This window comes from Lepidochelys kempii, chromosome 2 (genome assembly GCF_965140285.1).
Source record: "Lepidochelys kempii isolate rLepKem1 chromosome 2, rLepKem1.hap1, whole genome shotgun sequence".
Lineage (NCBI taxonomy): Eukaryota > Metazoa > Chordata > Testudines > Cheloniidae > Lepidochelys > Lepidochelys kempii.
The window spans coordinates 190,037,787-190,064,007 of NC_136381.1; the positions used below are offsets into that span (position 1 = coordinate 190,037,787).

The 26,221-nt window shown below is 43.9% G+C and overlaps 1 protein-coding gene across 1 annotated transcript in view; it reads left to right on the forward strand.

The window, feature by feature from the left end:
* The window catches only part of LIMD1 (LIM domain containing 1), a 65,750-nt gene that overhangs the window by 30,744 nt on the left and 8,785 nt on the right, over window positions 1-26,221 (forward strand). The window contains exons 4-8 of the mRNA XM_073333151.1: window positions 13,635-13,702; window positions 15,470-15,532; window positions 19,068-19,198; window positions 25,019-25,070; window positions 25,845-25,913. Of these exons, the coding sequence (XP_073189252.1) occupies window positions 13,635-13,702; window positions 15,470-15,532; window positions 19,068-19,198; window positions 25,019-25,070; window positions 25,845-25,913 (383 nt within the window). The remainder of the gene's footprint in view (window positions 1-13,634; window positions 13,703-15,469; window positions 15,533-19,067; window positions 19,199-25,018; window positions 25,071-25,844; window positions 25,914-26,221) is intronic.

The following is a 26,221-nucleotide window of genomic DNA, read 5'->3' on the forward strand; positions in this document are numbered from 1 at the left end:
ATACACAGACACCCTGGACAGTAGTAAGGAGCAGTTCAGCTGTAGGCTGAGCAAGTGCAGAATGGTGGTAGAATGTGCCTTTGGACTTTTAAAAGCTTGCTGGCGCTGTTTGCAGACTAGGTGAGACCTCAGCGCAACCAACATTCCCATTGTTATTGCTGCTTGCTGTGTGCTCCACAATATCTGTGAGAGTAAGGGGGAGACGTTTATGGCAGGGTGGGAGGTTGAGGCAAATCACCTGGCGGCCAATTACGCACAGCCAGACATCGGGGTGATTTAGAAGAACACATCTGGGCGCCCTGCGCATCAGAGAAGCTTTGAAAACCAGTTTCATGACTGGCCAGGCTACAGTGTGACAATTCTGTTTTTCTCCTTGATGAAAATCTGCCCCCTTGGTTGACTCTACTTCCCTGTAAGCCAGCCAACCTCCCCCTTTGGATCACAGCTTTCAGAGGCAATAAAGTCATTATTGTTTCAAAATCATGCATTCTTCATTAATTCATCACACAAATAGGGGGGAAACTCGCAAGGTAGCCCGGGAGGGGTGGGTGAGAAGGGAAGCACCGGGTGGGGTGGTGAAGGAGGGAAGGACAAGGCCACACTACAGTTCAAAACTTATTGAATGCCAGCCTTCTGTTGCTTGGGCAATCCTCTGGGATGGAGTGGCTGGGTGGCCGTAGCCTCCCCGCTGCATGTTCTTGGGCGTGTGGGTGAGGAGGATATGGAACTTGGGGAGGAGGGCAGGCAGTTATACAGGGGCTGCAGCGGTGGTCTGTGCTCCTGCTGCCTTTCCTGCATCTCCACCAGACACCTGAGCATGTCAGTTTGCTCCCCCATTAGCCTCAGCATTGCATCCTGCCTCCTCTCATTGTGCTCCTCCCTCCTCTCATTGCATTCATTTAATGCTTTTCTGGACTCTGCCATTGTTTGCCTCCATCCATTCTTCTGAGCTCTTTGAGTGCTGGAGGACTGCATGAGCTCTGAGAACATGTCATCGCAAGTGTGTTTTTTTCGCCTTCTAATCTGCGCTAGCCTTTGGGACGGAGATGATAGGGGGAGTGTAGTAACATTTGCAGCTGCCGGAGGAAAAAGGGGAGAGTAGTATTTTAAAAGATACATTTTAGAGAACAAAGGGAAGACTATTTCACACTGAATCAAACGATTCACATCACATAGTACATGTGCTTTTGGTACAAGGTCGCATTTTGCCTCTTATATTGAGTGCCTGCCGGTTTGGTATGAGACATCACACACGCTCAGCTGGGCAACAGAATTCGGCTTGCAGGCAGCCATGGTAAGGCAAAGGATTTCAGCTTCTTCAGTCTTCATAACGTGGGAATGGTTTCAAACAGCAACACCCTCCTTTCTCATACCACCACTGCGTGGCTAGTATCAGGGAAGATCGCTGTCAGCCAAACACAAACAGCTCAGCATGAACAGGCCACCCCCCACTGCGTGGCTAACAGCGGGGATGATTTCTTTTCAGCCAAAGGCAAACAGCCCAGCAGGAATGGGCACCTCTGAATGTCCCCTTGGCGTGGTAAAGTGTCCTACCATGGAGGATGGAATAAGGCTGCCCTTCCCAGAAACCTTCTGCAAAGGCTTTTAGAGTACCTCCAAGAGAGCTTCATGGAGATGTCCCTGGAGGATTTCCGCTCCATCCCCAGACACGTTAACAGACTTTTCCAGTAGCTGTACTGGCTGCGAATGCATCCTAAGTCTTCAGGGAAAATTAATCATTAAACGTGCTTGCTTTTAAACCCTGTATTCTATTTACAAAGGTACACTCACCAGAGGTGCCTCCTCCGGCTTCATGGTCCGGGAGCCCGTGTTGGGAGGGTATTGGCTCCAGGGTGATGAACAGTTCCTGGCTGCGAGGGGGAAGGGATTCTCCGCTTGCCTTCTGTGTGCTATCCTCAGCTGCCTCCTCCTCTTCATCTTCCTCATCCACAAAATCCTCATCCCTGTTACGTGCGACTCCCCCCTTGCAGGTGTCCATGGACAGTGGTGGGGTAGTAGTAGAGGCCCCCCCTAGAATGGCGTGCAGTTCATCATAGAAGCGGCATGTATGGGGCTCTGACCCGGAGCGACCGTCTGTCTCCTTTGTTTTTTGGAAGGCTTTCCTGAGCTCCTTAATTTTCATGCGGCACTGCTGTGTGTCCCTGTTGTAGTCTCTGTCCATCATGCCCTTGGAGATTTTGGCAAATATATTGGTATTTCATCCTTTGGAACGGAGTTCTGCCTTCACGGATTCTCCTCCCCATCCAACGATCAGATCCAGTACCTCCCGTTCGGTCCATGCTGGAGCTCTTTTGCAATTCTGGGACTCCATGGTCACCAGTGCTGATGAGCTCTGCATGGTCACCTCTGCTGATCAGCTGGCCAGGATGGCCAAACGGGAAATGAAATTCAAAAGTTCCCGGGGCTTTTCCTGTCTGTCTGGCCAGTACATCTGAGTTGAGAGTTCTGTCCAGAGCAGTTACAATGGAGCACTCTGGGATAGCTCCCGGAGGCCAATACCATTGAATTGCGTCCACACTACCCCAAATTCAACCCAGCAAGGTCGATTTCCGCGCTAAACCCCTTGCTGGGGAGGAGTACAGAAATGGATTTTCAGAGCCCTTTAAGTCAACAAAACAGGCTTGGTCTTGTGGACAGGTGCAGGATTAAATTGACCCAACGCTGCTAAATTCGACCTAAACTCATAGTGTAGACCAGGGCTTACATATGACACTCCCGTTTAATACAGTCCAGAATATTCGCCTTTTACGCAGCTGCATCATGTTGTTGACTCAGATTCAATTTGGGATCCACTATAACCCCCATATCCTTTTCAGCAGTACCTCCATCTAGCCCAGGGGTTCTTACCACAAATTTTTTGGTGGCCTCAGAGTGTGGCCACCAACTCCTGCTGGTGGCCACTATGACGGTTTTTCCTAAAATACATAATAAATTTAGGAAAAACAAATAAATATGCACATATATATGTCCAAATCATAGTAATTTATTTATGTAGGGTTTTTATTTGCAGACTCAATAATAATAATAATATAATTAATTAATGTACAGTTGTCTCTCTTCCTTACTGGACCTAAACAGAATAGAAACACAAATACGGTGTTCTGTATGTTCTTATGTTTTGTTGTTGTTGTTTCTTTTGCTTTGTTGGTTGTGGGATTTTTTTTTTAGACTTTCTAGCTAAGTCTGCTCCTGTGAAAAGTGATATTTGTATGTTTGTTAATATCACTTTTCACAGCAGCAGACTTGTTAGCTAGCTCTGAGACAGTGATGAGTGATATTTACAAACATACACCTACCCCTTTTCACAGCAGACTTACTCAGCACTGGCAAGCTGGGGGGACAAATTAAGCCCTGGATGGGGAGGTGGGTAGGGAGACAGCAGGGGCCAGGGGTGATGGGGTGGATGGGTGAGGGGATGGGGGCAGCAGTGGGGGCAAGGAGTTGTGAGGCCAGGGAAATGGAGCCCGCCACTATGCAGCCAAAACCTAGAGCCCGAAGCCCCACGGTCGGAGCCTCAAGGCTGAAGCTGGAAGCCAGAGCCCCACTGCCCCCGGTAAGGTGGGGAACTCACCAGCTGTCTGTTCCTCTGGCGCTTGTGGCTCCAGAACGGGGCAGGGCCCAACCCTTCCTTGCAGCCCAAAGGGAGGAACCACTGATTTGCCCCATCCCCAGTCACTGCCCAGGAGGCTATGGCCTCAAGAAAAGCCCCTAGTGGCCGCATTTGGGAAACGCTGAGCTAGCCAGGTATTCCCTGTTTTGTAATTGTCTATATGATTTTTCCTTCCTAAGTGAAGTACTTTGTGCTTTTCTTTATTGAATTTCATCTTGTTGATTTCAGACTGATTCTCCAATTTGTCAAGTTTGTTTTGAATACTAATCCTCTCCTCCAAAGTGCTTGCAACTCCTCCCATCTTAGTGTCGACTGCATATTTTATAATAATTCACTCCACTCCATTATCCAGCCATTAAGGAAAATATAGAATAGGACTGACACCCCCACAGGACCCCACTAGATACGCCCTGTGAGTTTGCTAACAAACCATTGATGACTACACTTTGAGTACAGACTTTCAACTGGTTGTATGCCCACCATATAGTAACTCCATCTAGGCCATTTTCCTATGAGAATGTCATGTGGGACTACATCAAAAGCCTTATTAAAATCAAGATATATCAAGTCTACTGCTTCCCGCCCATCCACTTGGCTCATAACCCTGCCAAGGAAGGGAATTAGGTTGGTTTGGCATGATTTGTTCTTGACAAATCTATGCTGGCTGTTCCTCATAACCATATTATCCTCCAGGTGCTTACAAATTGATTGTTTAATAATTTGTTCTAGTATCTTTCCAGGTACTGAAGTTTGACAGACTGATCTATAATTCCCTGGGTACTCCTTGTTCCCCTTTTTAAATATAGTGTGTTTGCCCTTCTCCAGTCTCCTGGGACTTCACCCATCCTCCATGAGTTCTCAAAAATAATTTATAAAGGTTCCAAGATTGCTTCAGCTTGTTCCTTAAGTACGCTAGGATGAATTTCATCAGGCCCTGGTGACTTGAATACATCTAACTTATCTAAATATTGTTTAAACTATTATTTCCCTATTTTGGTTTGCATTCCTTCCCCTTTGTTGTTTAATATTAATTGTGTTTTAGTATCTTGTCACCATTAACCTTTTTTAGTTAAGACTGAAGTAAAATAGAACACCTCAGCTTTCTTGATGTCATCAGCTCTCCTTCCCCACTAAGTAGAGAACCTGTACTTCCTTCCTATTTCTCTTGCTCTTAGCGTATTTAAAGAACTGCTGTTTATTGCCTTTTATGTCCCATGCTAGGTGTAACTCATTTTGAGTCTTAGCTTTTCTGATTTTGTTTCTACATACTTGTGCTATTCTTTTGTACTCCTCCATAGTGATTTGTACGTGTTTCAAGTTTTTGTAGCATTTCTTTTTGATTTTCAGTTTATTAAAGAGCTCCTGATGGAGCCATACCTTCTTACTATTCTTCCTGCCTTTCCTTCGGGGTAGTTTGCAGTTGTGCCTTAATACTGTCTCCTTGAGAAACTGCCAGCTCTCCAGAACTTCTTTTTGTCTTAGATTTTCTTCATGTGGGACCTTACCTACCAGGTCCCTGCATTTGTTGAAGTCTGCTTTTTTGAAGCCCTTTGTCTTTATTCTGCTGCTCTCGTTCCTTCCATTCCTTAGTAAGGAGCTAGCCTTCCTGATTCTCTGCCTGGCCTGAGGCACAGGTTAGCGCATCATAAAAGTGGCTCTAGCATGTGGCATCCGGTGATGGTCCCCAAGGTATCATTCATCAGCAGGGGACTGCTGGCGCTCATTGTGCTTCCCTGCCTCTGAAACATCCCTTGCGCAAGGGGCTACAGGGAGTGTGGTGTAGGACCTGGAGGAATTCCAGCTAGAGGTCTGCAACCAGTCTGTGCTGCCTGAGAGTGGGGCCTACAATCTGAGTTTTACTGAGGGAAACAAAAAAGGAATAGGAAACTGCAGCTTTACTCCATGGCTCCCAGGCTCAGCAAGGATCATCCATTGCTCTTGTCTTTTTAATTCTTAGAATCCTGTCATTTTCTAGATTGCCAGCCACGTGGATAATTTGGAGGTTATAGCCTCCATGAACTTAAATCTTTTGCTTTAAAAAAAACAAAACTGCCAGCTGTAATTACAGCAGAAGGTTGGTTTTATAACTGGAGAGCTATGCTAAGATGGATAGGCTTCTAATTATACACATTGAGATGAAAACTTTTGTGGCACACAATAACTTTTTACCTTTGGACAGGGACTTGTGATCCTGGTTTCCTTTTAAACCAGCATAACCACTGATGCTAATTAATGTGAAACCAGTTTAAAAAGCCTTTGGACAAAATTAAACTCTCAGGGTTCAATCCAGCTTCTACGGAGGTCTAGGGCAAATCTCCAGATGGCCTCTGTGGGAGCAGTAGCAGATTCAGAGTTTTATGAAGATATAAACTTTAAAGTGCAAGATCCATAATTTGAGATTATCGTGGCCAAAAAGCATTAGCATCCTGGAAGTTCAGCCTGACTGTATGGTTACTACCAATTGCAGAACAAAGAGTGCTTGTTGGAGCATAAAGATACGACTGACACAGTTATAGGTAGTACTGACGCAGTGCTTAAATGCCATAGTGACAGTCATCTGATAGGTCCCATAGCTAAATGGATTAGATATCCTAGATAGGACTGATGAATACATAGAGGTGTGAGGATCAAAACTCTTATCATGGGTAGGACTGAGAAATCCTGTAATGACCGCCAGAGATGGATGGGATGGTAGAGGTGTGGAAACATTTTAATTGTCTAGTATGTTTTTGCCAATAACCGAGCGAAGTGATGGTGAAATATTGCCAGGAGCCAGCAATTCAAGCCAAAGATCATTATAGTATTTAGTTCTCAGAGTGGCAATCCATGAAACAAACATTCTAATGGGCAAGCAAGGGCATCATTTCAGCAACCATATCAATGTAATCTCTTCAGTATTTGAGACATGGATTTTTAAAAGAAAAAGTTGGAATGAAAAATTACATCCAGCTTTCTGACCTCTTGATCTGATGCCAGTTTTAAGATGTAGTACAGTGGTTCTCAACCAGGGGTACGTCAACTCATCTAGATATTTGCCTAGTTTTACAACAGACAACATGAAAAGTGTTAGTGAAGTGAGTACAAACTAAAATTTCATACAGACAATGACTTGTTTATACTGCTCTATATACTATACCCGTATTTCTTAACCTGGGGGGGTGGTTCATGATTTATTTTATAATTATATGATAAAAAAGAGAAAGTAAGCAATTTTTCAGTAATAGTGTGCTGTGAAACTTTTGTATTTTTATGTCTGATTTTATAAGCAAGTAGTTTTTAAGTGAGGTGAAACTTGAGGTACACAAGACAAATCTGCCCCGTGAAAGGGGTACAGTAGTCTGGAGAAATTGAGAACCATTGATATAGTATACAGTAGAACCTCAGAGTTACGAGCAGCTCAGGAATGGAGGTTGTTCGTAACTCTGAACAAAACATTGTTTGTTCTTTCAAAAGTTTACAACTGAACATTGACGTAATACAGCTTTGAAACTCTACTGTGCAGAAGAAGAATGCTGCTATTAACCATCTTAATTTAAATGAAACAAGCACAGAAACAGTTTCCTTACTTTGTCAAATCTTTTTTTTAAAACTTTCCCTTTATATTTTTAGTAGTTTACGTTTAACACAGTACTGTGCTGCATTTTTTTGCCCCTGTCTCTGCTGCTGCCTGATTGCATACTTCTGATTCCAAATGAGGTGTGTGGCTGACCGGTCAGTTCGTAACGCTGGTGTTCGTAACTCTGAGGTTTTACTGTATAAGGCCCCGATCCTACCACTTGCTGAAATGACTTCAGTGGGGCTTGTGCTCCACAGGACCCTTGTGCTGAGGTGCATGAGGAGGACCCCAGAGTATAACTTTTTGAAAGGCTTTGCTTTATTTGAGATTTGCATACTATTTTGCTACTTAGGGACGCCAACACATTGACTCAGTAAAATAAAATGAAAGCCTTCTAAGTAAGGTTGTCGATTAATCGCAGTTAACTCATGTGATTAACTCAAAAAAATTAATCACAATTAATCACACATTAAACAATAGAATACCAGTTGAAATGTATTAAATATTTTGGAGGTTTTTCTACATTTGAAAATATACTGATTTCAATTAAAACACAGAATACAAAGTGTACAGTGCTCACTTTATATTATTATTTTTATTACAAATATTTGCATTGTAAAAAATAAAATAAATAGTATTTTTCAGTTCACCTCATACAAGTACTGAAGTGCAATCTCTTTTATCATGAAAGTGTAACTTACAAATGTAGATTTTTTTTTGCACCCAAAAACAAAACAATGTAAAACTTTAGAGCCTACAAGTCCACTCAGTTCTTGTTCAGCCAATCGCTAAGACAAACGCATTTGTTTGCATTGATGGGAGATACTGCTGCCTGCGTCTTATTTACAATGTCACCTGAAAGTGAGAACAGGTGTTTGCATGGCACTTTTGTAGCTGGCATTGCAAGGTATTTACGTGCCAGATATGCTAAACATTCGTATGCCCCTTCATGCTTTGGCCACCTTTCCAGGGGACATGCTTCCATGCTGATGACGCTCATTAAAAAAATAATGCATCAGTTAAATTTGTGACTGTACTCCTTGGGGGAGAATTGTATGTCTCCTGCTTTGTTTTACCCGCATTCTGCTATATATTTCTTGTTATGGTTGTCTCGGATGATGACCCAGCACATGTTTGTTTTAAGAACACTTTCACAGCGGATTTGACTAAATGCAAAGAAGGTACCAATGTGAGATTTCTAAAGATAGCTACAGCACTCAACGCAAGGTTTAAGAATCTGAAGTGCCGTCCAAAATCTGAGAAGGACGGGGTATGGAGAATGCTTTCAGAAGTCTTAAAAGAGCAACACTCAGATGCGGAAACTACCAAACACAAATCACCAAAAAAGAAAATCAACCTTCTGCTGGTGGCATCTGACTCAGATGATAAAAATAAACATGTGTCAGTCCACTCTGCTTTGGATCATTATCGAGCAGAACCCATCATCAGCATGGACCCATGTCCTCTGGAATGGTGGTTGAAGCATGAAGTGACATACGAATCTTTAGCGCATCTGGCATGTAAATATCTTGTGACTCCAGCTACAACAGTGCCATGCAAATGCCTGTTCTCACTTTCAGGTGACATTGTAAACAAGAAGTGGGCAGCATTATCTCCTGCAAATGTAAACAGACTTGTTTGTCTGAGCGATTGGCTGACGTAGGACTTGTAGGATCTAAAGTTTTACATTGTTTTATTTTTGAATGCAGTTATTTTTTGTACATAATTCTACATTTGTAAGTTCAACTTTCATGATGGAGATTGCACTACAGTACTTGTATTAAATGAATTGAAAAATACTATTTCTTTTGTTTTTTACAGTGCAAATATTTGTAACAAAAAAAATAAAGTGAGCACTGTATACTTTATATTCTATGTTGTAATTGAAATTAATATATTTGAAAATCTAGAAGACATCCAAAGATATGTAAATAAGTGATGTTTAATAGCACGATTAATCGTGATTAATTTTTTTAATCGCTTGACAGTCCTACTTCTGAGAAGTAAGAGTCAAATTTTTAAATATGGGCATATGTGTTCTGTCTATTAGACCTGTCATGTGCTTCTGGTATATCTATGGTTTCTGTTGGTGCCTGGAAAAAATGCACATGCATCTACTGCACAAAGTCTTACACTTGTATACTCAAAACAAGTAGCAGGGAGGATGGGTAGCCTTATGGTTTAAGGCACTGGCCTAGGACCAGAGATATTTCAATTCCTAGCTCCACCATTGATTTCCTGTGTGATGTTGGGGAAGTCAGTCTCTGTGTATCTGTTAAATGGGGATAATTCCCTACTTCAGAAGGATGTTGTGAGCATAAATCCTTTCATGTCTGCCTTGTTTGCGTATGCAGTTCCCTGATTTGTGTGCACACTTGGGGGTTCTGTGCATGCAATTGCTGCATGGACGTGTTTATGGGCGCCATTTATGTAGTCACTTGAAAAATTTCTCATTAAATTTCTGCCAGATGATTAGAGAAGAAGAAGGTTGGGGTGAGGCGAGAGAGGAGCTAAAAATTAAATAATCCCCTCTGTCCCTTCCCCTAAAGCAAAAACAATTTTAAAAAATTGACTTTATTTTCCTGTAAAGCATTCATGGGAGTAGCACCTCTTGTGCATCTGTCCACTTCAAATTTTGACCACCAAATTATAAATACCTTCCAAAGGGACTTATCATGCTGCTAAAGGAGCTTATAAAGAAAACATTGACACAGAACATTAATTGTGACCCCACTGGGGATTGCTGTAATAAACCTTGACTGCAAGGGTCAGGGGGTTAAAAATACGCACAGCGTACGATGCCTGCAAAATACATTTTGTCATTGTCAAAGAATGACTGTGGCAGCAACTCAACCTGTGTCCCTCTGTTGCAATGGGTATCACCAGCACACAGGTCAGGGCCTTCATCCGGAAACAGGCACAGCTTTGCTGCCTTTTCTCTCTCTCCCTCAGCCTCTTCCCCTCCTCCTCTCCAAGCTGTCTTTATGGAGATACATTACAGATAGCAGGACAGTCCTTTGGACATCTTCGCGTTTTGATATGCTACTGTGTGTGCTAGCTTGTAACTTATTTTTTTAAGTTGAATGTTTCAATTCTTGTTTTTTAATTAGCTATGTAGGTCCCAACCCTGACACCTATACTCTGGCAAAACTGCTGTTGAAATCAGTGGGCAATTTTTCTGAGTTAGGACTGCTTGTTTTGGCCTCTTGTTAAATTGCTCATGAAGCTACTTGGCAATCACATTCTAAATAATCATTAGTAGCTGAAGTATTGTCTCATTACAGCTCTCTTCTGTTCCTCATCTCCCCGCTGACCAAACCCTCCATCAAAATCAGTGCCTGTGTAGGACAGATCTGCACACAAACTAGCACCCAAATGACTGAATGGGTTGTAATCTACACCTTGTCTTATTTCAGTATAAGTCAGTGTATGGACACTCTTACTGTGGAATCAATGTTCTGTTTTGATTTTGCTTAACTCAGTAAAATATCAACTTCAGCACAACAGAAACTGGGTGTTTTTGTGCTGAAATAAGGGTGTCCACACACACAGACTTGCACCAGCACAGCACATGGTGTAGATTAAAGCCCATTTAGTTATTTGGGTGCCAGCCTGCATGTAGACACAACCATTGATTATGCCATCCTTCTCTCTGGGGTCTTATTGGGCTGGTGAAAGATTGCAGGCCTGTGCTGCTGTTCTGCTTTTCGTTTCCCCAGGACAGAGATTCATGATTAACTGAGAATGCTTTAAAAATGATGGACCAGATAACGGCTCTTAGAACGCATAGTGCGTGTGATGGAGGTGGAGTGGTGCAGTGGCTTGGAAAGAGGCACGTCTTCCTATGCACAGTGCTGCCAAGGAGCTGGGGAGAGCACACCGAGCAGCAACTCTTGCTGCACCTGTGCGACTGATGTCACGTGTGCTCCCTCCGGTGCAGCCCTCTCAGAACTGAGTGGTGCCGGGTGGGGAGCCAAGACCAAATCCCCTCTGAAACAGCTTCTGCAGCTCCTCCTCCTGCAGCAGCTCCTCCACACCTGCAGCATTATGGCCATTTCCTGCAAGCATAGGCTAGGGAGCAAGGGAGCTCCCTGCACCATCTCTTTCACCCCTAGTGCACCTCTGCAAGGCAGCCTGAACCTACCATGGCTATTCTTCTGTCTTCTGCAGCAGGTGTTTCTGCTGTGGGTATGTCTGTGACTGCTGTATGCAGGGAGAACGTTAACCCCCGGGAGAAGGTTTGGGTTATTAGTGGGGTGGTCCTCTGGTCAACAAAGACTGCTTGTTAAGGAATCATAGCAGTGGTTGGACGTGTCCTTGTTTCATAATGTCCCATACTACATATACTGCTACGTTCACTGGCCTTGAAGTCTGCTGTAGTTCATGTTTGTATGCTCCATGCTAGTTGATTTGGAGAGTCAAATTGTCAAAGTGAGCTGCATCATTAAATTCTGCTTGTACCCAGAGTGCAAACCTGTGTTTGCTCACAGAAATGTGTGTTCTGTACAAGCATGAACTCCCCCCACCCCCCCCATGGTTTGACAGGCTTCTACCCAGTGGGATTTTGAAACATGATGTCCGGTTTCCTGTAGAGGCTGTCTGAAACTATTTGACCTTGCTGTGAACAGTCTTTTGGGGGCAAGGCTAAGAGCTAAACTGGAACATCATTCCCTCACGTAGTTATCAAGCTGTGCTTTCCCATCCAACCTGGCAATAAAAACCTATCGTAACCCAGTTGTCCTTAAGTGTGACAGAAAACCCCATTACATGGTGGTTCTTCTATCATAGCTAGTCCCTTCAGATGCACTTGTTACCTGTCCATGCTGCTGATAAAATTGGCTGTTGCATGAGCAAACAGTGGCTGACTTTTCAAGAAATGCAGCTGCAATATTCTTTTCCCTTCTTTGTCCTCCTCCAGATCAAGCACTAAAGACAAAGGGTGAAATCCTGGCCCAATTGAAGTCATTGGCAAAATTTCCATGGCCCTCAATAGGGCCAGGATTTCAAGCATTTGATTTCCTAACTAGTGGTACATGGTGTTTTCTGGCCTGTCTGAAAGCGCCCTCTGGTGTACACACCATGAAACTGATTACACTTTAATTATGTTGCTTCATTCTGTTGTCTGCCTTTGTTAATTCTGTATGTTACAGTGAGTAGCATTATTATTTTGCGAGTGCCAGAAATGTGCTTCGTGCTGCACAGAACGTAGAGGAAAACATAAATCCTATGCCTAGCAACTTACGCTCTAAGCACAGCAACCTACAATAATCTGGCAATATTTGTTTTCTTAGACCGTATTTACCCTATGTAATGTATCAAATGGGATGTTGTACATTCTGCTCCTAGAATTATACTGCCTTTTCCTTGCTGAAGTTCCATGTATGTGTCTGAAATCAGACTCTGGCCATGTACTTTCTAATCAGGAATGCTGGCTGCAGGGTTCCTCCTTGGAAATTGCAGCAGGTTTTGTAACAGTTTACCTCCGACAGATACACAAGCAGATCAGCTGCCACTTTAGAGGATAATGTCACAGCCTTAACGGGGAAAGTGGATTGTAAAGAGACACTAGAGGTACTCTAAAAATGAATGCAAAAAAAGCTCTTTTTTTCCCCAGGGGGAAAAAAAAATCACACCATTGCTAGAACCAGCACAACTCCCAAGGCAGTAGCAATAATGGGCATGCTAGTATAGTCCAGTCAGGCTTTTAGCCGTTTTGGTGCCTAACTCTGCTCAGAGCAGGTCCAGATGATTTGGTGTTTAAAATGCTGACAGCTGCAAGTGCCTTAGTCCACCTAAAGACATGCTCCTACTGGTGGAACAGCACTGGTGGGAAATTTTAAAGAAATAAAGTCTAGTATAGATAAACCCCTGTTCACATACCCTTATTTACCTAACCACTCACCAGCGGTGGCTTCCAGAGTGAATCAGCAAACTATCCCTACTGCTTCCCTCTCTCACTTAGTTTCAGAGAGGAGTGTGGGAGATGGTATTTTGTGGCATTAAGCAGTATGTTGTGCTGAGGTCGTTTCTTAGGTAAGTTTTATTCGATAAAAGGACATTGAGACTTTAATAACCATCTAGCCACATGGAATGTGAAACTCTCATTGTTGAAATCACCCTTGTTGCAACACAGTGATTAGAATCCAAAGATCACAGGACTGTCATTAAAAAGAAAACCTGGTTAGTGATATTCTAGGCCTGGAATAGTTTCTAGCATTCAGCTCAGTTGGATGATAATAGTAATCATAATCATAATTATTGTCATGACAATAGCACCTAAGAGCTCTAGTCAAGAACTAGTGCCCCATTTTTGCTAGGTGCTGCACAAACGGAAACCAAAAAGACAGATACTGCCCCAAATGCATCTCTTTTACCAGCTTTTGGTAGTGTATATTTTTTTTCCATCCATCTACTAACTTTTTTCTCCCTCCTCTTTTTTCTCCCTAGGTCGAAAACTGAGAGGAAAAGCCTTTTATTTTGTTAACGGAAAGGTGTTCTGTGAAGAAGACTTTCTGGTGAGTGCATTTGTGCCCTGTGCCTCTCCTGTTGCAACTTGCATGCTGTGACTCAGAGAAACTGTAATGCAAGCAACTCTCAGAATCCAAGAACTGACATTTCAGCAAAAGACTGGCAACAAGCAGCATTCACCGGAAAGGGATTGGGTTGTATGTTCAGATATGGTGGGGATGAGGGCATGATAAACTGAGAGAGAGAGAAACAAGCAAGGGAACAGATTTTCCCCTTCCTATCAACTTTCTCTGACTGGACATTTTTGAGAGAGATGAGACACCCTGATGCACTGTGGACAGAGTAGGGCGAGCAGTGCTTAAAAATATTTATTAAATACCTATCTGATTTAGGTGCCCTGCATAACAGCACCCTGAAACAACATTAAGACTTCTGCAGCTCTTTCACACGCTGTGGAAGTGGCACACTTAGGGCCGGTTACAAAGTCCATTGATGTCAATGGGCTTTGGACCAGACACTTACTTTGGGTACTGGGCTGAACTATGTTAACAGCATTGCTCTAGAAGCAGTCCCTCTGATCATTTATGGAGTGGTTGGTGGTCCCTATGTAGGTGCATCTGGGTGGCACAGAAATGCAGCAATAGCCTTAGAATACAGAAATGACCTTGGACTCCAGGCACAGAGACAGTCCTTGGAGTACAAGAAAAGTCACTGAAAAAACAGGATGTAAAGGAGAAAAAAAGACTATGAAAAATAAGTTAATGAAGCATTAGATTATGGGTGTTTAGCTAAGACTTTTGGGAGGGTGATTTGTTTTATTTTGTATTATTTTTGTGTTGTTTTGTGAGTTAGTTTGTTGTTTGGTGGTGGTTAGTTAGCGAGTGAGTGAGTTCATTCTGCTTCCCCCTTTCTCCCCCGAAGTGCCCTCTTATTGATCAGCCCCAGCGATTGCTATTGGGGAGAAGAGGAGTCCCTCTTTAGTTTCCTTCTCTCTCGTGTAATTTAAAAACAATAGATGTTAATAATCCAGGCATTGTAAAACATACAGTCTAATTAGATATATTAAAAATACTTGGTGGGCTTGTTGCTCATTTACACTAAAACCCTTTCTACTACTCATGCTGTGTAAAGCACATTTAAAGTGGATGTCTCTTACATTTGGTGGCAGTGGTGTAAAAGTGGCATTAATGTAATTGAGAATCAGGTCCATATGTTTAGTTCTTGGCAAAAATAATCCTCTGGGCCAAATTCTATTCTGAATTATACCAGCACTAAGCTGGGACAGTGCCATTGACTTCAGTGATATTTATGCCACATTTATACCAGCATAAATAAAGGTAGAATTTGGCCCTCCAAGTTTACATTTATGAACCTAGTGAGATTGCGGGCCGGATTTTCAAATTAGGCCAGGTTCTATAGGTGTACACCTAATTTACACATATAAATACGAGATGTACATGCATAATACCTGATATTTGCACGTACATGGTCCAGTAAGCACACATGCATTATCAGTAGATCCCTGATTTGCATGTGCACCTCTGGTATTTGCTCACATATGTTAAACTCAATTTAAACTTAAATTAGCACCCTAGAGTTATGGAAATTTACAGACCCTCTTAACTTTGAAAATCTGACACTGTAACTTTGAGACATTCTAATGAGGCCTACCCAATATTTGTTTAGACAAAACAAAAGGAAGCTTTGCTTCATTAAGGAGTGCTGAGCAGAGTAAGACAGATCACTCCCCATCATACAAAGTGTGTGTGTTACCCAGCCTTGTAAAATGTTAAGCCAATTTTTTCTCCTTGCAGTATTCAGGTTTCCAGCAGTCAGCTGACAGGTGTTTCATTTGTGGTCATTTGATAATGGACATGGTAAGTGATGCTTGCCTCAGAAAGAAAACAGCATTTTAGAATGATGTCTCCAGGGCAAAAGAAATTCATATATAGGATCACCTCATTTGATCTATTAGTCTAGCTGGTGTGATGACTTGTGACAGTGAAAGAATCCTAATCCTCTGGCTTGTCATGGCCAGGAAGCAAAACTAGCATCCATTCATATTTGTTGCACAGACACGTTTTCAGTGTCTGTTTAAAATGAACTTTGGTTTGAAGAAGCAGGATGTTTAAAAACACACTGACTTTGACTTCTTATGAACTCCTGTGGCAGTTCAGTGATGATCCTGTCCACACCCATTGCATGAGAGCATGGCTCCCCGCAGCTCATTGAGCTTGGGGGCAGGTAGGGCATTGGTGGGCTGGGGGCTGGACCATAGTATCTGTTACTATGCTGGTCCTCTCTTCGCTACATTTGTCTCAGCCTGTTGCAGAAGAGTGAAAAGAGGTATTTTCTTTTGTTGGCTCTGTATTTCCTGTCCTTTAATTATGCAGTGTCCCCATATTCTTAAGGTTTTAGACAGAGTTTAAAGGAAAAATCAGTCATTTTTTTCCTTTGACTTTTGTAATTTTGAATCTCTAAATCTAGCCCCTGCCAACTCTTCTTTCCAGCTAAATAATTCTAGTCTTTGGAATTTCTTGCTAAATGTAGATCCCAGCTGCTCTTCTCTGGACCATTTCTATCTCTGCTAAATCATTCTTACAATTAAATTACTAAAACAGGACATAGTATGTCCTATGACACTCCACCATTGTCTGATGTAGTGTCATAAGTATATTATTTTCATAAGCACATAAGAATGGCTCTACTGGGTCAGACCAATGGTCCATCTAGCTCAGTATCGTGTCTTCTGACAGTGACTGGTGCCAGTTGCTTCAGAGGGAGTGAACAGAATGGGGCAATTTATCCAGTGATCCATCCTGTCATCCAGTCCCAGTGTCTGGCAGTCAGATATTTAGGGACACCAGAGCATAGGGTTGCGTCCCTGACCACTTGCCTAATAGCTGTTGATGGACCTATCCTCCATGAACTTATCTAATTCTTTTTTGAACTCAGTTATACTTTTGGTCTTCACAACATCCCCTGGCAATGAGTTCCACAGGGTGAATGTGTGTTGTGTGAAGAAGTACTTCCTTTTGTTTGTTTTATACCTGCTGCCTATCAATTTCATTGGGTGACGTCTGGTTCTTGAATTACGTGAAGGGGTAAATAACACTTCCTTATTCACTTTCTGTAATTGTATAGACCGCTATTTTATCCCCTCTTGGTCATCTCTTTTCTAAGATGAACTTCTGCAGTCTCTTTAATCTCTCCTCATATGGAAGCGGTTCCATACCCCTGATCATTTTTGTTGTCCTTCTCTGTACTTTTTCCAATTCCAGAATAGCCTTTTTGAGATGGGGCGACCAGAACTGCACTCGGTATTCCAGGTGTGAATGCACGATGGATTTATATAGTGGCATTATATTTTCTATCCCTTTCCTAATAGTGCCTAACATTTTATTAGCTTTTTTGGCTGCCGCTGCACATTGAACAGATGTTTTCAGAGAACTATCCACAATGACTCCAAGATCTTTCTTGAGTAATAACAGATAATTTAGACCTCATCATTTTGTATGTATAATTGGGATTATGTTTTCCAATGTGTATTACTTTGCATTTATCAACACTGAATTTCATCTGCCATTTTGTTGTCCAGTTACCCAGTTTTGTGAGGTCCCTTTGTAACTCTTCACAGCCTGCTTTGGACTTAACTATCTTGGGTAATTTTGTATCTCCTGCAAACTTTGCCACCTTTGGGGTTTACCCCTATTTCCATGAATATGTTGAACAGCACTGGTCCCAGAACACATTTTGGGGGGGACTCTATTTACCTCTCTCCCCTAAAAAAAAAACTTGGCCATTTATTCCTAACCTTTGTTTCCTATCTTTTAACCAGTTACTGATCCATGAGAGGACCTTCCCTCTTATCACATGACTGCTTAGTTGGCTGAAGAGCCTTTGGTGAGGGACCTTGTCAAAAGCTTTCTAAAATTCCAAGTACACTATTTCCCTTGTCCACATGTTTGACACCCTCAAAGAATTCTAATAGACTGGTGAGGATTTCCCTTTACAAAAACCATGTTGACCCTCCCCAAAATAGAGTTCATCTCTGTGTTTGACAATTCTGTTCTTTATTATAGTTTCAACCAGTTTGCCTGGTACTGAAGTTAGACTTACCGTCCTGTAATTGCCAGGATTGCCTCTGGAGCCCTTTTTTTTTTTTTTTTTAAATTGGCATTACATTACCTATTCTCCAGACATCTGGTACAAAGTCCGATTTAAGCAATAGGTTACATACCACAGTTGGTAGTTCTGCAGTTTCACATTTGAGTTCCTTCAGAACTCTTGAGTGAATATCATCTGGTCCTGGTGACTTATTACTGTTTAATTTATTAATTTGTTCAAAATCTCTTCTATTTGTGCATCAGTGTGGGGCTGTACTTCAGATTTTGTCCCCCAGAAAGGATAGCTCTGATGTGGGTTTCTTCCCGACATCCTCTCCAGTGAAGACCAATGTGAAGAATTCATTTAGCATCTCCACAATGGCCTTGTCTTCCTTGAGTGCTCCTTTAGTACCTTGATCGTCCAGTGGCCCCACTGATGGTTTGGCAGGCTTTCTGCTTCTGATGAACTTTAAAAAAAAAAAAAAAAATTGCTGTTAGTTTTTGGGTTTTTTGCTAGTTGCTCTTCAAATTCTTTTTTTGGCCTGCCTCATTATACTTTTACACTTGATTTGCCAGAGTTTATGTTCCTTTCTATTTTCCGCAGCAGGCTATGACTTCCAATTTTTAAAAGTTTTTTTCACCGCTATAAACACCTCTTTTACTCTGTTTAGCCATGGTGGCATTTTTTTAGCCTCTTACTGGTTTTATTTTTTTTAATTTGGGTTATACATTTAATTTGAGCCTTTCTTACGGTGTTTTTAAAAAGTTTCCATGCCGCATGCAGGCATTTCACTCTTGTGACTATTTCTTTTAATTTCTGTTTAACTAGCTTCTTCGTTTTTCTGTAGTTCCCCTTTTTGAAGTTAAATGCTACTGTGATGGGTTTCTTCAGTATTCCCCCCCACAAAGATATTAAATGTAATTACATTATGGTCACTATTACTCAATGATTCAGCTATATTCACATCGTGGATCAGATCCTGTGTACCACTTAAGACGAAATCAAGAATTGCCTCGCCCCTTGTGGGTTCCAGGACTACCTGCTCCAAGAAACAGTCATTAATAGTGATTAGAAATTTTATTTCTGCAGCGCATCCTGGGGTGATACATACTCTGTGAATATGAGAATAGTTGAAATCCCCCATTATTATTGGGTTTTCTGTTTTTGTAGCCTCTCTAATGTCCCTTAGCATTTCACAGTCACCATCACCATTCTGGCCAGGTGGTTGGTAGTATGCTCCTACTGCTATACTCTCATCTTTTAATGCCTGTTCGTGAGCTCTCTTCTGTCTCTGGTTTATTGCAGATCCTGCAGGCTCTAGGGAAATCATACCATCCAGGCTGCTTCCGTTGTGTGATCTGTAATGAATGTCTGGATGGAGTGCCATTCACGGTAGACACTGAGAACAAAATCTACTGTGTCAGAGATTACCACAAGTAAGAACGAAGGAAACAGCTAAGTAAACCTAGTCGAAAACCCACTCATTTAACCTTCAAAATAGTGTAGGTGTATGGTCTAGTGGAATAAGCATGGGACTGGGTGCTAGGAACTCCTGACCTCTTCCCTTCATTCTGCCACTGACTTCCTCTATGACCTTGGGTAAGTCACTTAACACCGTCTGCAAAATTGATGTCATATTCACCGATCTCTCAGGGGGAATGTATGGTTCAATTAGTTAATGTTTGTAAAGTGCTTTAAAGGAGTAAGAACTAAATCAGCCCTGAAGTAAACTGGTAAATCCCTTTGAAGCCAATGGGAGCTACACTTAGTTATACCAGGGGCTGACTCTGGCTTGTAAGAACTAAATATTATTAGGATGTCAGTGCGGAATATATGTATGTGTGTGCATGTGTCTGGTGGTGGTGGTTGTTTTCGTGAGGGGATGGGGGTTAGTATCCAGCTTTTTATACAGTCAGTTAATTAAACAAATGATGTATCATAAAAAAAATCTACTTGCAAATCACCAGAAATATACTATCTAGGGAGATTAAAGGGCTACTGTCATACGTAATATTAGACCTACCAGTTGACATACACTTTGAGCCATTCACTTACTCCATTCTGCTGCCTGATTCCTCTTACGGTCAAGGAGGGTATTGAAATATACAATACTCCTGCTCTCAGGTGCCCCATAGAATTGTCTTATGTTGCACTTGTGCTAAGGTTTTAATTTCTTGTAGATGTAACTATTACTATAGAGTAATTACTATAAAGTAATATAAATATATTATAAACTATTACTATAAAGTAATGCAGACTCCCTTGCACTTGAAATGATTTGAACCCACCCAAAACACTATTTAAGCTTGATCCTGCCCCAACTGTAATGAAATTGGGCCCCAGGTCTTTTAATATGTCTGTGCAAGGATTATTCCTGTGTCTAATTTTCCCTGTCCCCACTTCCACCTCTCTGAGTAGCTACTTTTGTGGCTGTCTGTTTTCAGACAGATAATGCAATGCTATTCTATTCCTACTTCCTAGCCCTTCTTTAAGTGGGGTTCACTGCTCTTTCAAGGACTCCTTCAACCTGAAATCTACCCCTGAATGGCTGAATAATCTGCAGTAAATAGTACTTGTAGATGAAAAAGTAAATCCTAGAGCCAGACCATGACATTTTTAAACATCCGGATCGCCTTTCAACAAAAAAGCAATTTCCCACCTTTCACGGTAAAAGAGCTGGCACTCTACTATTATAGTGTACATGAGCCGATAAAAAAGGCTTGTATGACCTAGTGATAGAAACTGCTCGGTGGTTCTTCGAGTGCTTGTTCACGTCAGTTCCAATCAGGTGTGCACATGCCGCATGCATGGACATCGGAAAGTTTTTCTCTGAGCAGCACCCGTTGGGTCAGCTGTGGAGCCCCCTGGAGTGGTGCCTTCATAGTGCTGGGTATATGACCCTGCCGACCCGACCCCCCTTGAGTTCTTTCTTACCATCCGTTATGGCTGTTGGAACAGTGCTCACTTGCTCAGCAAGTGCTCCCTTAGCGTTCTCCTGTTAGTTGTTCGAGTTTCAAGTTAGTGTTATAGTTAATTTAGCACATAGTTGTATTGTTAATTTACATAGTTAATTTAGTACATAGGTTGGGAGTAGGGCCTCTTCCCAATCCCTGACCTCACCCTTGTGCTCTGGGTCATGCTGCGAGCCCAAGGCTTTAAACCCTGCAGTGTTTACAATAGGCCTATGCCCATCAGTGACCCCCACGACTGTTGCCTAAAGTGTCTGGGGGAGGCGCACCAAATGGAGAGGTGCAAAATCTGCAGGGCTTTTCGGCCAAGAAGGAGTATGATTTTTGCCTAAAACAACTTTTAATGGAATCCGCTCTCCGCCCACAGCCGGCTGCAAACTGCCAAGATTGGCACCGAGCGTGTCCGTACGGAGTGCTCTGGCATCCATACGCGACACGGCGCCAAGGAAGGACTCTAGCGCAAAAGACCCTTGGCACCAGCGCTCCCCGGCACCGTAGCCAGGAATAGCAGCCCAGCACTGCTCGACTTCCGCGATGCCGCACAAGCAACACAAGAAGGCCAAAAGGGGATGCTCGCTGACCCCGAAAACCGCAGGACCATCGGGATGCCTGGGCACACCCCAGAAAGGACCCGGTGCTAAGTCGGCACGAGTCGGTGCCGTTGACTTTGGTGCCCCAGAAGGACTGTTGAGTCCAGCACGTAGCGACTTTCTGGCAGGGCAGTGTGAAGTGGAGGTGTTAGAGCCACCCTCCACCCCGGACGCTTTTGAAGCCACCAGGGACCTGATCGAGATGACGGCTGCACAGCTCCCAGTTCTCAGGGACAAGCCTCGGGTGCCAATAAGACCAGCCCCCAGTGAAGTCATCCCGGCACCGGTGCTCCACCTCATCATGGCACCAGTCTTTGATTCATAGGCCCTCGGCGCCGCTGTGGTCATCGCAACCAGGCTCCACTTCCTCAGAGTCTGATGCCGGCTCGTATTACTTGAGACACAGTCGACATAGGTCTGCGAGGCAACCGCCTTGACAGCCGTCGGCGCAGTGGCCCTTTTGGGCCCCCTAGACTTACCCCCAGACCCAGGACACCTTTTCAAGGGGTTCAAGATCGGTAGCCTCAGAACACCGGCCACCCCACTCTCCTAGGGACGGGCCTACGCCTCGGGGATCCGAGGCCACTCTGTCCCAACTGCCCCTTCAGGCTCGGGCCGTGGCTGAGGCACCTCCAACACAGGACCAGCCGCAGAGTCAGGCTACAGCCACCCCAGCTGTAGCTGCCACAGGGGCATGCACTGACCAAGAGGTCAGGGAGCTGGAGGGGCAGTAGGACCCAGTACCTTCTCTGGCCAGCTTGTCTTCTTCCCCTGATGAAGCTGTGGCAGGGGGGTCAGCTTTGGGCTCTCCTCCAGTTGACCACAGGGCACATCAGGACCTCCTTAGGCGGATTGCCTGCAATGTGGGGTTGCAAGCGGAGGAGGTGGTCGAGGCCAAGGACCCCCATGGTGGATATTCTCACTCCCGAAGGTCCATCACGGGTAGCTCTGCCTTTGATCAAGACTGTTCAAAACAACATAAAGACCCTGTGACAGACCCCGGCCTCGATTCCGCCGACTGCCAGGGACTGGGACTCCTCCTCAATGTGAATAAGTCAACCTTGTCACCGACCCAAAGAATAGAATTAATCGGGGTGGTGCTGGACTTGATATAGGCAAGGGCATTCCTGCCAGAGACCTGATTCCAAGCCATAACAGACATTATTCGAAACCTCAGTTGATACCCGACCGCTACAACAAGGGGATGCCGGAGTCTCCTCGGCCACATGGCAGCCTGCACTTACATAGTCTGGCATCCCAGACTGAGGCTCAGACCATTCCAAGCGTGGCTCACTTCGGCCGATCACCTGGGGCGCGACAGCCGGGACTCAGTGGTGACGGTGCCGCAGCAAGTACTCAAGTCCCTCCATTGGTGTGCGCAGGAGTCCCCTTCAACAGCCCACAGCTCTCCTTGTCCCTGGTAATGGACATGTCAGCACTGGGTTGGAGGGCACATCTCGGAGATCTCCGAACACAGGGCCCATGGTCAGAGAACAAACTCTTACTCCAGATCAGTATCAGGGAGCTCAGAGCGGTGCAACTAGCATGCCAAACTTTCCAGTCCCTACTGCAAGGCCAGTTCGTGGCAGTGATGATGGATAACACCACAGCCATGTTTTACATCAACAAGCAGGGTGGAGCCTGGTCCTCTCCCCTATGTTGGAAAGCCCTCCAGCTATGGGAGTTCTGCATAGGATGCCTCCAGGTGAATGGAGTGGGCTATCTCCCAGGCGTGCAGAACAAACTAGCAGACCACCTCAACAGGTCCTTCCGTAATCATAAGTGGTCCATCCATTCAGATGTCATACATTCCATCCAAAGGTGGGGATTTCCCCAAATCGATGTTTGCCACCCAGAGCAACAGAAAGTGCCCAATGTTCTTCTCCTTCCAGAAACACAGCTCGGGTTCAATCTCGGACACATTCCTGCTACCTTGGAGAGATCACCTCATGTATGTCTCCCACCGGTCCCACTCATGCACAAGGTGCTGCTCAAGATCCGCAGAAACAAGGCAAAAGTAATCCTGCTTGCCCCCACATGGCCCCGTCAACATTGGTACACCACGCTTCTGGAGCTGTCAGTGGACACCCCGATCATACTACCACTCTACCCCGATCTGAACACACAAGACCACAGTTGCCTTCACCACCCTGGACTTCCAGTCCCTCCATCTTGCAGCCTGGAATCTTCGTCGCTAAACCTGATGGAGCTCCTGTGGTCGGGACCGGTGAGGGAGGTCCTACTAGGCAGCAGGAAACCATCCACCAGAGCCACTTATCTAGCTAAGTGGAAGAGGTTTATTTGCTGGTGTGCCCAGCATCACACACCTCCACTCCAGGTGCCTGTACCATTCATCCTGGAGTTTCTCCTACACCTGAAACAACAAGGCCTGGCAGCATCATCCAATAAGGTACACCTCGCTGCTATCTCAGCCTTACATCGGGGAGCGTCTGGACATTCCATATTCGCCAACCCCATGGTAGGGTGTTTCCTCAAGGGCCTGGACAGGTTATATCCGCACATGTTATGAGCTGGCCAAGGTCCCACCCCCTGCTATTATGGCACATTCTACAAGGGAACAAGCTTCGTCAGCTGCTTTCCTTGCCCAGGTCCCGATACAGGAGATCTGCAGAGCAGCAAGTTTGTCATTGGTGCATACATTTACCACTCGCTATGCTATCACCCAGCTCACCAAAGATGATGCGGCATTCATCAGAGTGGTGCTCCAATCAGCAATTCCTTGACTCCGACCCCACCTCTGGGGTAGAGCTTGGGAGTCACCTGATTAGAATTGCCGTGAACAAGCACTCGAAGAAGAAAAAACGGTTACTCCCCTTCTCGTAAATGTTGTTCTTCAAGATGTGTTCAAGTCCATTCCAATACCCGCCCTCCTTCCCCTCTGTCGGAGTAGCCGGCAAGAAGAAACTGAAGGGGGGTCGTGTCAGCAGGATCATATAGTCAGCGCCATGAAGGCACCGCTCCAGGGGGCTCCACAGCCAACCCGACAGGAGCTGCTAAGGGAAAAACTTTCCGACGTCCGTGCACGCGGCGCACGCACACCTGATTGGAATGGACGTGAACAACGCGAAGAACAACAGTTGCGAGAAGGTGAGGGACTGTTTTATCTGAGGGTCTGCAGCTACCAGCTTGGTATGGCTCCTTCTGAGAATAACTAGCCATGCTCACCACTCCTAAAAGTTTTCAATTTTAAAAGACGTGTCTAAACACAGGTGCCCTTCCATTCTAGAGGAAGTAGTTTCTCAAAAGTGTTTATTCCAAAATGGCAGCTCCTCAGATCAGAGCAGTTTCTATCAGTCACACCAGGATATAACTGGAATAAATGACATATTTGAATGGATCATGTACAATATTCACTGATAGAGTCTATGGTCCGGATGCTCCATGCTCTGGATGTATAAAAAACTTGTAGACTGGCCCTGGGATTTACGACTTCCTCCATAAGTAGTGTTTACTGCAGATTGTGCAGCCATTTGAGCCAATATTAGGGCTATATGGTGGTATCCAGTTTGTTTACAAAATGAACTAACAAACACTTGGAATGAAAAGCTCTTCACAACACTATCCTTGCAGATAAAGTGAAAAACCACATGCTGTAGATTACTTCTTAGTCAGAACCTACAAGCCTCTTTCATACAGATGGCATGGGTGTAACTGTAATTTCTCATTGCTCTTTTAGAGTTTTAGCTCCAAAATGTGCAGCATGTGGACATCCCATTCTGCCAACTGAGGTAAGAACCTTTTTTGCTATTGCTTACAATTCTTACTCCACTGCTTTCCTGGGGACCCCTAGGATCAAGCCATTTTTTCCTTTATGCTTAACTCTGTGTCAGGCTGAATGTTTTCCTGGCTCACAAGAGCTGTACGTTTCCACCAGAGTGCTGCTTTCATAGCAGTCTCAGCCTCCGTTGGCCCAAGGTTAAGGTGCAGTGTTTGAGACTCAGTGGTTCCTCTGCTTGATCGTTCAGTTTGCTACAACTGTGTTAATCTGCTCTTTTCACCTTCTGTGAGATTTCGTTGCTGTTACTGGTAGGTCAGGCTAACTTGTCCCTTAGTCAATACCAAGTTGCTGATTTGAAGAGTGTTCCATGTATGAGGGTGTGCCCTCCACTAGAATCGAGTTCTTATTCATCATAATCTTTTTAATTTGTGTTTTTTGGTAGAAACAGTTAAAAATGCTGACACTTTCTCAGAAATGTGAAATACTGAAGGATTACACATACTCCTTGCTGTATCCATTTGGGATTGACTTGGCCAGCAGAAATCTTTTAGTCTCTGATGTTCAGTTTTCCAGGGATGCCTACAGTAGATTGATGACGAAGCTTTGCTGAAAGCAGATCTGCAGATGGCAGGCTTTATTTGAGGTTTTCTGCCAGTGGCCCACATGCATTTGTTCAATATCCACATTGCTACAGGAAGAAATTCACAGAACCCATGTGTCATATCCTCCTTTACCCCCTCTCCCCCCATCTGTTTAATATATTTTTTTGCTTTAATACTTACAGGGGTCTGATGAGACAATTCGAGTTGTGTCCATGGACAAGGATTACCACGTGGAATGTTATCACTGTGAGGTGGGTCGACAACTTTCCAGGGGCAAAGTGAAAAAAATACTATTTTAAAAAGAAACAAAATACGCAGGTATCTTGGGAACTCAGCAGATCAGCAACTGACCCTCAGGTTAAGTTCCTACAGCAGTTATTAACTGCTGGGAAATGTCCAACATAATATGTCTAGGGACAAAGGTTTCCAAGGATATGTCCAAACTCTGATGTAATTTATTACCTGGAAATTCATGGTTGGGAGATTAATTTTCTTTTTGCTATTGACTTCACAGGTTTGGCACAGCTCCCCTAATGGGAGCATTCATTTAGACAGAGCT